Consider the following 12,474-nt stretch of genomic DNA (forward strand, 5'->3'; position numbering starts at 1 on the left):
CCCTGGGCCAACAAAGCACCACAAAAAACAGAGCGATGTCATATTTGCACAAGACAGAGAGCATTCACATTTCTGCTAGTGCACAACTACTGACGCCACATTCTCCAATCTTTACTGCAACCAGTCTAACTGTAATTGCCTCTCTCACCAAGAGAGAGACAGAGAGGGAGGGAGGTAATTCCGTGCAGGTGCTGAAATGCATTGTTCTAATCCTTCTGCACTTCCCAGAAAGCTACGACAATTAAACAGGGTTGACGTGGATTTGAATTTGTGGTGAAAACATGCCCTTAGCATTCGTTCAGATATTACCAAGGGTAAACTTTTTAAAAAAAAAAATGCAAGGGAATTATCTGCAGGTCCTCTTTTTGCATCCGTTGTTTTCACTTTCTGCAGCCGTTGTTTCTCTTTGCTTATTTCTCTCCTGTGGGGCTAATTTCTGTTGCCCCTTTCCTTAGAGAAAATTAGCTACCAAGGAAGGAAATAAGGAAAATGACAGAGGGGGAGAAAGGCACATGGCTGCTAAGGGGCTACTACTGGTGCAGATGAAGGCATCACTGGTTTCTGGCAGAGGCGTACACCCCCTGCCACTATTCCCTACCGCCCTACAGAAAATGGCTGGTCCTTCTCATTTATTGGTGTTGAGTGGTACAAAATGGTACGTATCTCCAAGCTGCTGATGCTCTTTAATGACACCCCAAATGGCTGCCTAAGGCTCCAGTGCTCTTTTTATCTGGCGCCACACCGGGCTCTTCTACATCCTATATTAGCCCAACTTTCAGAGTTTTCTGATGATTTTAAGGTTCAGTTTCTGCTTGACAACCCAGATGGGGAAATAACTGAAATAGTAGCAAAGTTTCTCTACAGTGCCAAGGCTATATGCCCTGGCAAGTAATATTCTGTACTGGTTTTGCTGCACTGTTGCCCTGTTCTTATCTGTAATTTTAATTTCATTTTGTATGGAGTTTCTGTATTTAAAATTTTATATTTTATATATGCCAATAAAGGCTTGCTTGCTCGCTCGCTTGCTGCCTAAGGCACCCCTGCTACTGTCTTGTATGGAAGCATTCCTTGTCTTATGATTTCGAAACACCCAGGAGTTCTTTTTAAAGGCTTTTCCAATTCCCCTCTAGGGGTCAATTATAAAATCATCGACTTGGAACCAATGATCCAAGGGAAAGTCTGTCTCTGTTTTCTCACTGGAGGTAATTTAGAAGTGAGCATTCTCATGTGGCTTCATTTTCACTGTGCTTGGGTTGCCCCCTCATTAGAGTCACATGTCCGACGCTACAAAAACATCCTGATGCTACAAAAATATCCCTGCAGATAGAAAACTGGATGTCAGGGGAAATCTTGATTCTTCAGCTGCTAGTTTTCTAGGTGAAGATTTCTTTTTTCCTTGTATGAAGAGACTTTCGGGCACAGACTCTACCGTAAGTCTGAAGTGGTACGACCGAGACCCTGCCTCTAGGCTTTCCAGAAAGAGAGGAAGCTAACTGGGTAAAAGAAAGGAAGGCTTAGCACTGGAGTACAAGCATGGAAAGGGTACTCTCATTACAACGGGGGGGGGGGAATTGTACAAAATGAAAAGAGGAGGAGGAGGTAATCTGTTCCCTTCACAGAAAGTTGAGCTATGCTAGCAGCCATATCGGAGCACAGCACGAACCTGACCCTGTTCATTGAAACCATTTTTCTTATATCGCAATGTTGAAATGTAAGAAAGAGAGTTGGAAAGCCACGCCATCTCCCTTAAAACTCGTCCTTCCCTTAATCCCAGCTGACTGTCCTTAATTTAGGAAAATTCATTCCGTACATGCTCTCTGGAACCCCGGTTCCCCCAACTAGCAGGTTAGGGGCAGAGAAAGATGGCCCCAAGCAAATACAAGAAATTATATTCTTGTATACAAGAACACAGGAAATTGATTCCAGAGATGAATGCTACTTCCTGAGATTCCCAATCCAAAGTGTTTCCCCCCCGCCCATTTTGAAAAACTGATCTCAGTGTCTTGATTGTGAAAACCTACCTGGAGGTTCTCTTGAGTGATTTTGTGTGGGGACAAATCTGTAGAGGAAATAGATTCTATTATATAGTTTTGGAAATCTGTACATAGAACACAAGTTGCAGGTCCTGGAATAGATGCTAAAATGGGATGAGAGGTGGCTCTCCACTTAAAGCAAGGTGACGAAGGAAATTATATAATTCTGTCTTCCTAGATTGCAGAGCTAAGACCTGATACTGGAAACTTAATCTGGCCCCCCAACTCCATGTATATGCCTGCAAAAGTATCACTTAGACAACATCAGCGTGACTGAACATTTAACTGGCACAAAGTTCTTCAACTTGGATGAAGGGAGAATAAGTATAGAAAAATTGCCAAGAAGAATGGCTGTAGACAGCAGGGCTGGAACTCATTCACCCAAATTCCCCTTCCCCCGTTCTCGGCTGGCTTAACCTTGTTTTTCATTCCCCTTGCAACTGTTCTCTCTGGGGTTTTCAGGCACAACCCCTGTGCAGGCCTTTTTTTCTGGGAAAAGAGGTGGTGGAACTCAGTGGGTTGCCCTTGGAGAAAATGGTCACACGGCTGGTGGCCCCACCCCCTGATCTCCAGACAGAGGGGAGTTTAGATTGCCCTCCACACCACTTGGCGTGGAGGGCAATCTAAACTCCCCTCTGTCTGGAGACCAGGGGGTGGGGCCACCAGCCGTGTGACCATTTTCAAGAGGTTCCGGAACTCTGTTCCACTGCGTTCCGGCTGAAAAAAAGCCCTGCTCCTGTGTCTTATAAAACAGCCCACACACGAAAAGGAGATGTTTACATATACTAGCAAAGGAATGTTTTGATTGCACCCTCCCCTTTCCCCCCCTAATTGCCTCTTCTCTCTCCTCCCCTTCTCCTCCCTCCTCTTCTATATTTGACCAGTCTCTGTATCATGCATCTGACGAAGAGAACTTGATTCTCGAAAGCTTATGCTACAATAAAATTGGTTAGTCTTAAAGGTGCTACTGGACTCTTTTTGATTTTGCTACCACAGACTAACACGGCTAACTCCTCCGCAGTATTTAGAAATGTTCACACATGCAAACAGGGGGAGAGGGCAGGGGAAACTGATTGGTCCATTGGCTGCTGTTGACACAATGGGGTCCTTTGCCCTGGGAAAGATTTTCTTTTATAGATTTTTTTGTAGGGATGATACAGTTGGGAAGGGGCTCATTTATAGGCATACATGGTTACCATCTGGGCTTTGTTCTTCTTCCTCTCAGCTTTCTGGGGACATTACTCTTGCCTGAGCGAGAAATGCTTTGAACCTCATCTTGCCCAGAGAAGTTCCTTTCTGCCACTTTATGTGCGCTGGGCTCTAAGACCCAGAAGACTCCTCTTTCTAAATGCCCAGGTCAGAGGAACCTGGAATAGCCCTTCACCCGATTTCTGGGTAACAGTTTTCCATTGCACATATCCTACTATTTCATATTAAATCAATAATAACGTTAATAATTCATCTTATTCATTTGCTAAAGCTTTGAACACAAAATGAGGGGTGGGAAGAAATGAAAGCAAGCGTTCGAGAGCGGTTCATATAATAAACCAGAACCATGACTTATTAATTTCTTTCTTCCTTAGAACAATTTCCTCAGCAGGGCATCAATCTCCCTAAAACGCAGAGCCATCACAGCTCAAGTTGCTTGCAGGTCTTGAACTCAGGACCCCAAGAGAAATCAAGCCATGGTTTTATGCTGTGCTCTTCTACTAAGATCTGGCTGAAAGAGCCAAGACAAAAGGCCCCTTAATAACAATAGTCCGGAGCAGGCCTAACCTCTATAAAAAAACCCTTCCTGGTCACACTTGCTAAGTGACGTGAGAAAAACAGAGATTCTAGTGCTGTTGTTCTGTACGACAGGCTGTCATTGACTCTTCCGCATCCTGTGTCTGGTTTGCACCTGATGCCCTACCTAGCAGGAGTTGCATCTGAAAAGAGCTCAGCTATCCTCTAACCTGGAAACCATTGCAATCTCTCCACTTCTAGACAGGACAAAAAAAATGCAGTTTTTAGGGCATTTAGGGAGGAACAAAAATGAAAAATGAAAAAAAGGAATCTATAGAAGCTTATCCATAAGGACCTCAAATACTCTGCCTTCATAACAGAGCAAATTCTACCCCTGACCCATAATTTATCTGTCCAGTATTTGCACCATTATGTACAGAAAAAAGCTACATAACAAAAGTGAAAAACAAAACAAAAAAAAATCAGTTTTTCATTTCTTTTGATGATTCACCCGCATTAAGTCCGAGACTCAAAACACATGCATGTTGCTTGCTGGCTTCTGGTGATATTCTAGCATGCAAATTCTTCAGTCCCAGTTGAGAGTTTTGGGCTCTTTTGTTGAGAAACTGAGTTCATAGCATTCATTTCTTGATCTCTTTGCCTGCCCAGAAAAAAAGGGGGAGGGGATAGATAGGAAATGTATCAGAAGGTGCCATTTTAGAGTCCGAACAGCAGGTAAACAATGACATAAAAAGAGCCCTGCTGGATCTTGTTTCAAGCATTGTCTGGATAGACGCATCTGCCAAAAATAGGGTACGAAGGCAACAGTCCTGTATAGTTTGTCTCCAAAACCCAGTGGTCATAGGTACATAGCCACTGAAGATGGAGGTTCCATGTCATCATTGTGGCCTTGCTAAGCCTCCTTCTAAGTCATTAATTTGTCCAAACCTGTCCCCTTCTTTAAGCCATCTAAGCCCGCCAATGCCTCTTGTGCCAGTGAGTTCCAGAAGCTAAGTACCTATTGTCTAAAGGAATGCATACTTTGGTCTGTGTTTGTAATCTACTGCCCTCCACTTTCACTCCATATCCCTAATTGTTCACACAGAAAGGAGGGAACCCCTCCCCCCTCTACTTTCTCAACACTGCATAATATTATACATTTCCATCACATTTCTCCTTCAAATAAACACAGTTGTTTTTCTGAGCAACTAGGGGACATATTCTTGGGTCAGCGTTCGCAGGAAATGGGTTTAACGAATTGGGATGAAGGGCTCAGAGATCCATAAGGCTTGCACTTCTGTACCTTCAGTCTCAAGGCCATCTTTTTACAAAACTTTCCAAGCACATGAATGTCTCCATCAGAGAGGCATTCTGTTCTTTCCCCTTTCATTTTTAATTGTTGTAACATGGTGAAGAGTTCTGAGGAACTTGAAAAGCTGGCACGATATGTTGAGTTATTTTGGTTGGCCCTGATAAAAGGTAAGGCACAGATTCTGGTTCTGGTTCTGGTTCCTTGAAAGACAGCCAGGTAGCAAACAGCTTTCCCCTTGATATGTTCCTTGAACAAAACAATGGCTCCTGCTGAGGTCATTTTCCCCTGTTCCCACATGAGAACTGGCTGTAAGGTTACAGCAGAGAAAGAAAGGATTACCCTACAAGGCCACATTATGTCAAGAGAACTAGATGAGATGTTGCTTTGCCCTGCAAAGCCCAAGGCAGACATCACAGCTGCTCTGTGCCTGTTGTTACTGAGTCATAATGGAGACGGGAGATGCCTTTATATAGAGAAGCGGCCTTGCGTGGTCTCCAGCCAAGCAGGGCACTCATTTTCCCTAAATGTCACAATTGATTAAAAAAAAAATTGTAGATTTCCTCCTGCTCCTTGGAGCATCAGATTGGGCCAACGGGTTCCAATTCCAATTTGTTGATTTATTTTAAGCATTCACACCATGCACAAGCTTTGTCCTCAAGGCAGCACGTAAGAAGGGGGAAAATATACAACCAACAGGCAAGATGCCAAAATAAAAACCAACAAAACCTTAAAATCATAAAACCGACGTCTCTTAAACCATCAATGTCAGCAAATAGGTAACGGAAGACATGGTTAAACTAATGAATCAAACAGCACTGAAGATTTTATACTACACAGAGAGAAAAATATTGTTCAGGAGAGCATTATCTTCATAAAGGGAACTGAATTCTAGTTTTAATGGTGGAAAAATTAAGGCAGTTTCACTGCATTGTATATTGAGTGCATTATCTTGTTTTACTGCACTGTTTTCTCATTCCGCCATCTAGTTTTATTGCATTGCTTATTGTATGTATTATACTGTTTTATTGCATTTTTAAAAAATCTGTAATCCAACTGAAGTCCAAGCAAAAAAGGTGAATAATAAATGAAGTAAACAAATAAAAATACATATACACATATACATACACGAGACAGCAAAATATACATATCAACAGAACAGACCCCATCACTATGACAAAAGCAAGACACAAAACATTGTATTTGAAGAGGTATATACAGAAAGAAAGTGTGCTGGGGGTGGGTGGGGCGGAGATCAATAAGCATTAATTGTTTCTAACTGTCATTCCAGTATTGGCAGCCACACGGTAGCCATTTTTAATACTTTGTGGACCCTTTATTTAATTATTTACAAGATTTGTACCCTTCGTTTTCAGGGGCCATCAAAAAAATCTTTACCCTGACAAAAGATGGTAACAGAAGGGGACAGACAAATCTCCCTGGGGAGAGAGTACCACAGACTTGGGGCCACTACCGAGAAGGCCCTCTTCCCAACTGCTATCTGCCTAGGCTCAGAAAGTGGGAGCACCCAAATCAGGGCCTCTAAAGATGACATTGGGTGGACCAAGGGACATAAAACACCACCCCATCCATACAAACCTGCCCTAGACATGAGATCCACGGGTGATGCTGTACTTCCATGAGTTCATGGCACATGGTGTGAGGCCAGCAAGCACCCAAGATGGGGCTTTTTCAGCCAATGCCCCCAGGCTATTGAACTCTTTGCCCCCACAAAGTTTGCCTCAATGCATACAGTGAAGTGTCCCAGAAGGCACAAGGCATGGAACTAGCCTGCAGTTCTGTTGCGAATCCTACTTACCCTCTAAATGGTTGCGGGAGAGGTACTTCAAGCCTTCATCCAACAAGATAACCGGCAACGAGATTTTCATCACCACCACCCACTGTGCCCATCTGAGGGGCGTTACCTGAAATATCAACTGCACAGCACAAAAAGGATAGTTTGACATCAAATATTTTAAACGTCTTTATGGGTCTTTTTAGATCCTGCTTTTCAGGCAAAAGGAGACCACAAGGTTTTTTAAAAAAACTCAACACAAGAGATATCCTCAGGGCCAGATCTAGGGTTGCTGGTGCCCAGAGCAACCCTAGTCCGACCCCACACACGCGCGCGCACTCCCAGCGCTGCGTGATGACATCATTTCGGTGACGTCATCACAGAGGGCGGAGCAGTGGAGGCAGTGTGCGGGGCTGGGAAGCCGCCCGCGCCATTTGCCTCCTCGCAGGACGGGGGGGGGGGGGGGCTGGCTGGCTTGCCGCGCGCCCCCTGTCCTGCAGGGCAGGTAAAAGGCAGTGTGTGTGTGTGTGTGGGGGTTGTGAGGCTGCCTGTGCCATTCGCCTGCCCCGCAGGACAGGGGGCGGCCGGCTGCCTTTTGCCTGCCCTGCTCAACCGTAACATTCCCTGGATGACCTGGACCCTGTCATTCTCCCTCAGCCAAACCTCTCTCCTGGGAGAATAAAACAGCAGCAGGGAATGCCATATATGCTACCCCCTTGGAGGAAGGGTGCGATTTAATCATAAGAGATTTGGGATCTGAGTCGTCCATTGTGAAGGGATAGAACAAGACCACCGCAGGGTTTCAGTACCCTGGATAGCTCACAGTAGGGTGGATGGAGGAATTGAGTTACTCCAGCATGGGCCGATCCAAATGGGATTGGGAGGGAGGCATTTCTCAGAAACCCTACCTCAAGAGATTGGGGGGAGGGGCTGTTCAGAATTAAAGGGGCCGCTTTCTGGTCCAGAGACATAGAATCTGGTGGGGCTGGAAGGCCCTCCTCAGAAATTAGCATGGAAGTGAAGGAAGCCCTCTTGGGGAAGACGCATTAGAGGGTTGATCTGTAACTCCCACAGAGTCCTCTTCTGGGGAAATGGCTCCTACACTCACACTATTCTCTGGGCCTGCTTCAATCTTCCAGTTCCCAAGACTGATTCTGTCCCATCACACTGAGCCCCAGAATCCTGACAGCAGGCCATCAGGCAATTGAGAACATGGGTAGGTGGTTGCCATGGCTTCCCCTTAGAAACCAACGTTTTCTCACCCAAGGTGCAGGTCCCCGTACTTACAGGCAATGGTTTCACAGAGAGAATCAGGAAATGCAGCGCCATAGACATGACAATAGCCCCAAGGAGCCAGAGATTGAGCCAGGGAGGCATCCTCAGAAGCGACTGGTTTTCAGACACGCTGCAGGGAAAGGAGAGGTGTGAATCCATTGTGTCGTCCTTCCCCCACATGCCCAAGAACCCATCCACGCGCCCTTCAAGACGATCAAAATTTCTAGAATGCCCGCTCTTTGGTCTGTTACGCAAACAATTTTTAACTGAATACCTTCAGTATAATAATTCTATTAAAGGAGGAATTTTAGTTTACCTTTTAGAAGATCGTAGCCCTTGTGTTACTTTAAGTGTCGCAAAATTTCTAGCAGAAGTTTATAAAGTTAAATCCAAGCATATAGCCGCACCTGATTGCTGAATGTTTATTAATTTTATTAACTGTTACTAATTGCTTGTTTATGCTTCTGCCTATCCCTATCTCTGATTGTCCCTATCTCTGATTGTAGACTATTATTATTTCTAATGCCAATTAAGGTGATTGATTTGATTTGATTTGACATTCAAAATTCTGCATTAAAATCCATGACTAGTCTGGCATAAATTAGCAAATCTGTTTTATACTCTCAGCCTTTGATTCTTCTTCTGCAGAGTGATAACATTTGTTGATTCCGCACATGTTGGATAATACACTTCCAATCCTCTTTAGAGATCATTTGGAACTGAATTTTTCATGTGTGAAACAAAAAATCCACTTCAAAATGATTGCTAAAGTGCATTGAAAGTGCATTATCCAATGTGTGCGGAATCAGCCACTCAGGTCTTCTAAGTTGACCGCCGACTTCTGTGATGTAAATCACTTCTGCACAGCGACACAAATTATAACTTTTATTTCTGTGATGTCCACTCTGCCATCTGTACAAGGCAGTTCCCGATCTCTAGTTCTTTGGCCCGCCCCCTCAAGTGTCTCTCTTTCATCCATTATTGATTATTTCCTTCCCTTTCCAGATCCATTAAAAATAGTGTTTGTTTATTATTACAATCCCAGATCAATATTTAAGTCAACATATACAGTAATATATATCGAATACATTGGTTACGTTTCTAAACATATCTAGGGAATTAAGCAATACACAAATGAATAAGATTGTTAGAATTTCTTAAAAGAAGTTGTGATATTCGGTCTCATTAGACTAGCCAGGGCACAGAACCTTGTTACCTTGGCTGTAATTTCTTTGCAGCAATCAGCTAAACGGAGAGCGGAATCAAATTGATTAGATTTGCCTGGATAGGTGGCAATAATTGGTGTGACGTACTTTATTCCGATCTTGTGATAATATTGGCAATATAAAAGAACGTGCTCAATTGTCTCCGCCAGTCCAAATTGACAAGGGCAGTGAGTGACGATTTACATAGGGGATATGAACATATTTACCTATTGTACCTTATTTATGATTGTAACCCGCCCTGAGCCTGCTTGCGGGGAGGGAGGGCTAAAAATCCAATAAATAAATAAATAAATAAATAAATAAATAATAAATAATATCTCCCCTCCAAAAGAGCAGAGGGGAGAATATTAAGTTGTGCTAGAGTAAAAGCTCTGCGGTGTTTTGGATGTTCCAACAAGAAAAGGCAACTGGGCAGAGCAAAATTTTGTTTTCTATTCCCCACTGCTGAGACATACAAGGCTCATGCTTTATCCTCTTGTGGCGAAGTGTTCCATAATCTCTGTTTAATAATTACCCTAACTCCTTGGTATCCAAGGTGCAGAAGAGCTGTACTGGAAAAACCCAGTAATGATAGTTTGCCTTCTATTGTTGAGACCCAGTTTGAGCGGAAACTATCTAAGAGGATTAAAGGAGCTAATCCTGAGGGGGATAGTTTTATCTTGAGCCATCGGGAAATGGCATGGAACCAAGACTGGGTAGTGAGAGGCAGGAGAGAAGAGAAGGAAGCCTGACCAGCGGTGCCATACCTGTTAAGAGCATTGCACATCTCAATGGTCACCAGCACTGAGAGCGCCATAGTTGTTGGATAACGAGATTCAAAGATTTCACAGTCCACCCCTTCAAAGATCGGGTTATCCTCAGTGCATCTCATGAAGTTCCTCTGTGAGGAAGGAGAACATAGCCACGAGTCCAGCATGGGAGGGCACTGCCAAACGAGGAGATGCTACTCTTCCTCCTCCTCCTCCACCACCAACTTTGACATTCCATTGGCTGCCAAGAGATTATCTCAGGTCCCACCATGATACCATTGGTCACATAATTACCATATTAACGTCTATTCATAGTAGAATCCTCTGCTGCAAACCATTCTGTTCCCAAGCCAAAACTGTGATAATTTGCGGGGTGTCAAATATGAAACGTATTAAGATCAACCCTTGGATCTTTTCCAGCTCAATAGGGTCTTCTTTGACTGGAAAAGGCTTAGTGGTAAAATCTCTTTCCCAGCACCTTCTACCTGAGATCCTTTGAACTGGAGATGCCCAGAACTGTGCCTGGTGCCTTTGTCATGAGCAGCATGTGCTCTGAATTACACCCCCTCCCACTCTATTCCCTTCTAGGATATTAGAGCTCTTGGGACTCTTCCTTGATTCTGCTTTAACTTAGGGCCAAGCTACAAGTGACAAATGACACAGGTTGGACACTTGTCATCTTCCCTCAAGTTTTGATGGGAAATGTAGCCGTCCTGGTCTTGCAGCTTGGCTCTCCAACTGCTGTCCAATGGTCTTTTCAACTGTCACTTGTCCAACATTCCACCAAGCTTCCCTCAAAACTTGAGGGAAGCTGACAAGTGTCCAACCTGTGTCAGGAGTCACTTGTAGTTTGGCCTTAATGCTCAGCTACCCTCAACATTCCATGACTCCTGATGGGCAATAAGCATGCGCAATCATCATTGGTCCATTTTAAGGAGTTTAGGGGGGGTCATAGAATCTCACCCATAAAGTCTATGTATGAAAATAAAATCCTTCCCTCAAGTCACAGCTGACTTATGGCAACCCCTAGTGGGGTTTTCATGGCACGAGACTAACAAAGGTGGTTCGCCATCGTCTACCCCTGTCTCCCATCCAATTACTAACCAAGTTTGACCCTGCTTAGCTTCTGAGATCTGATGAGATCAGGCTCTCCTGGGCTATCAGTCTAGGTATACGTTGTTTTATTTTACAAGCTAATATTTTTCATCATACCAAAAGAGTCCTCACCCCCAAGTACACAGAAATCTCTAACTTGCCCATAAAGGCCCCCTGTTTCACTGTCCTGCCAAGGGGCACTCCTTTACTTCACTATCAGAGAAGTGATCTTTGATTATTGTGTTTTTAAGACAATGGTGTTTATTTTGGGCAGAAGAAGTGAGGTATAAATATTTTAATTTAATTAATTCTTTTTTAAAAAACCAAAGCAACAGAGGGAGAGGGTAGAATAGAAATCTAAACCAAACAAATTAATTGCCATTTGCCCAAGCCCCCCTAGCAACTTACCAGCTGGTAAAAGGTAACTTGGGGCCCTTCAGCATCATACAAAAACCACCAGGTAGCTGCCCCTACTGTCGCCAGGCCAACATACACTGCAAGGAGTGAACAGAGAAGCAAATCGATCACTCGATTTGTTAGCTAACTGATGTAAGGGGTGGGTCCTATGCCTCCTATCCACTAAGGCAAGGGTCCCCAATGTGGTACTCGTGGCACTACGGTGCCCAATGACACTTTTACTGGTGCCTGTCAAGTGTTTTCATAAAGGAGTTGGGGCTGGATGGGGCTTTTGCCCAGCAGGGCTTCTGATTGAACATCGGAATTTTGATCGGCTGTGTGGATTTTTTAAAGTGCTGCTTTGGCGGCAGCTGCCACCACAACACAAGGATCTTCTCTGTGTGACTGAAGGTAAGCTGTGGCAGCCATTTTGTGGCTGGCTTCACCTTCCGTGGCAGCCATTTTGTAGCTGACCCCATCACTCTGTGTCTGAATTCCAAAGGTGCCTGCAGGCTCAAAAAGGTTGAGGACCCCTGCACTAAAGCTTCCTCAGATGGAGAAATGTCTTTCTGTATTGAAGGAAATCCTTCTCTGTTGGCTGATGAGAGTCATAGGATCCCACCCATAAAGTTTAGGTATACATTTGATTTCTTCTGTGGATTTGTTTTGTGAATACAGCTTTGCAACGGCTTAACGCTTTTAAGGAAATACGTTGCATTTGACTTGATATTGTCCTATTTTCAAAACATTTATTTATATTCCAACTTGTAGTTTGCTAAGCTTTCAGGTTAGCTATATATATGAATAATTTAGAAATAGTTACCATCAATAAAGTCAAAATCAATCAAACAAATCACTATGCACGAAAAGC

The 12,474-nt window shown here is 43.8% G+C and overlaps 1 protein-coding gene across 1 annotated transcript in view; it reads right to left on the reverse strand.

Moving 5' to 3' along the window:
* Positions 1–2,706: 2,706 nt before the first annotated feature.
* ATP2A3 (ATPase sarcoplasmic/endoplasmic reticulum Ca2+ transporting 3) overlaps positions 2,707–12,474 on the reverse strand; it is a 160,354-nt gene continuing 150,586 nt past the window's right edge. The window contains exons 17-21 of the mRNA XM_055001359.1: positions 11,616–11,701; positions 10,110–10,243; positions 8,150–8,267; positions 6,887–7,004; positions 2,707–4,419 (exon numbers count right to left, since the gene is read on the reverse strand). Coding sequence (XP_054857334.1) covers positions 4,400–4,419; positions 6,887–7,004; positions 8,150–8,267; positions 10,110–10,243; positions 11,616–11,701 — 476 coding nt within the window. The 3' untranslated portion in view covers positions 2,707–4,399. The remainder of the gene's footprint in view (positions 4,420–6,886; positions 7,005–8,149; positions 8,268–10,109; positions 10,244–11,615; positions 11,702–12,474) is intronic.

Source organism: Eublepharis macularius, chromosome 17 (genome assembly GCF_028583425.1).
Source record: "Eublepharis macularius isolate TG4126 chromosome 17, MPM_Emac_v1.0, whole genome shotgun sequence".
Taxonomy (NCBI): Eukaryota; Metazoa; Chordata; class Lepidosauria; order Squamata; family Eublepharidae; genus Eublepharis; species Eublepharis macularius.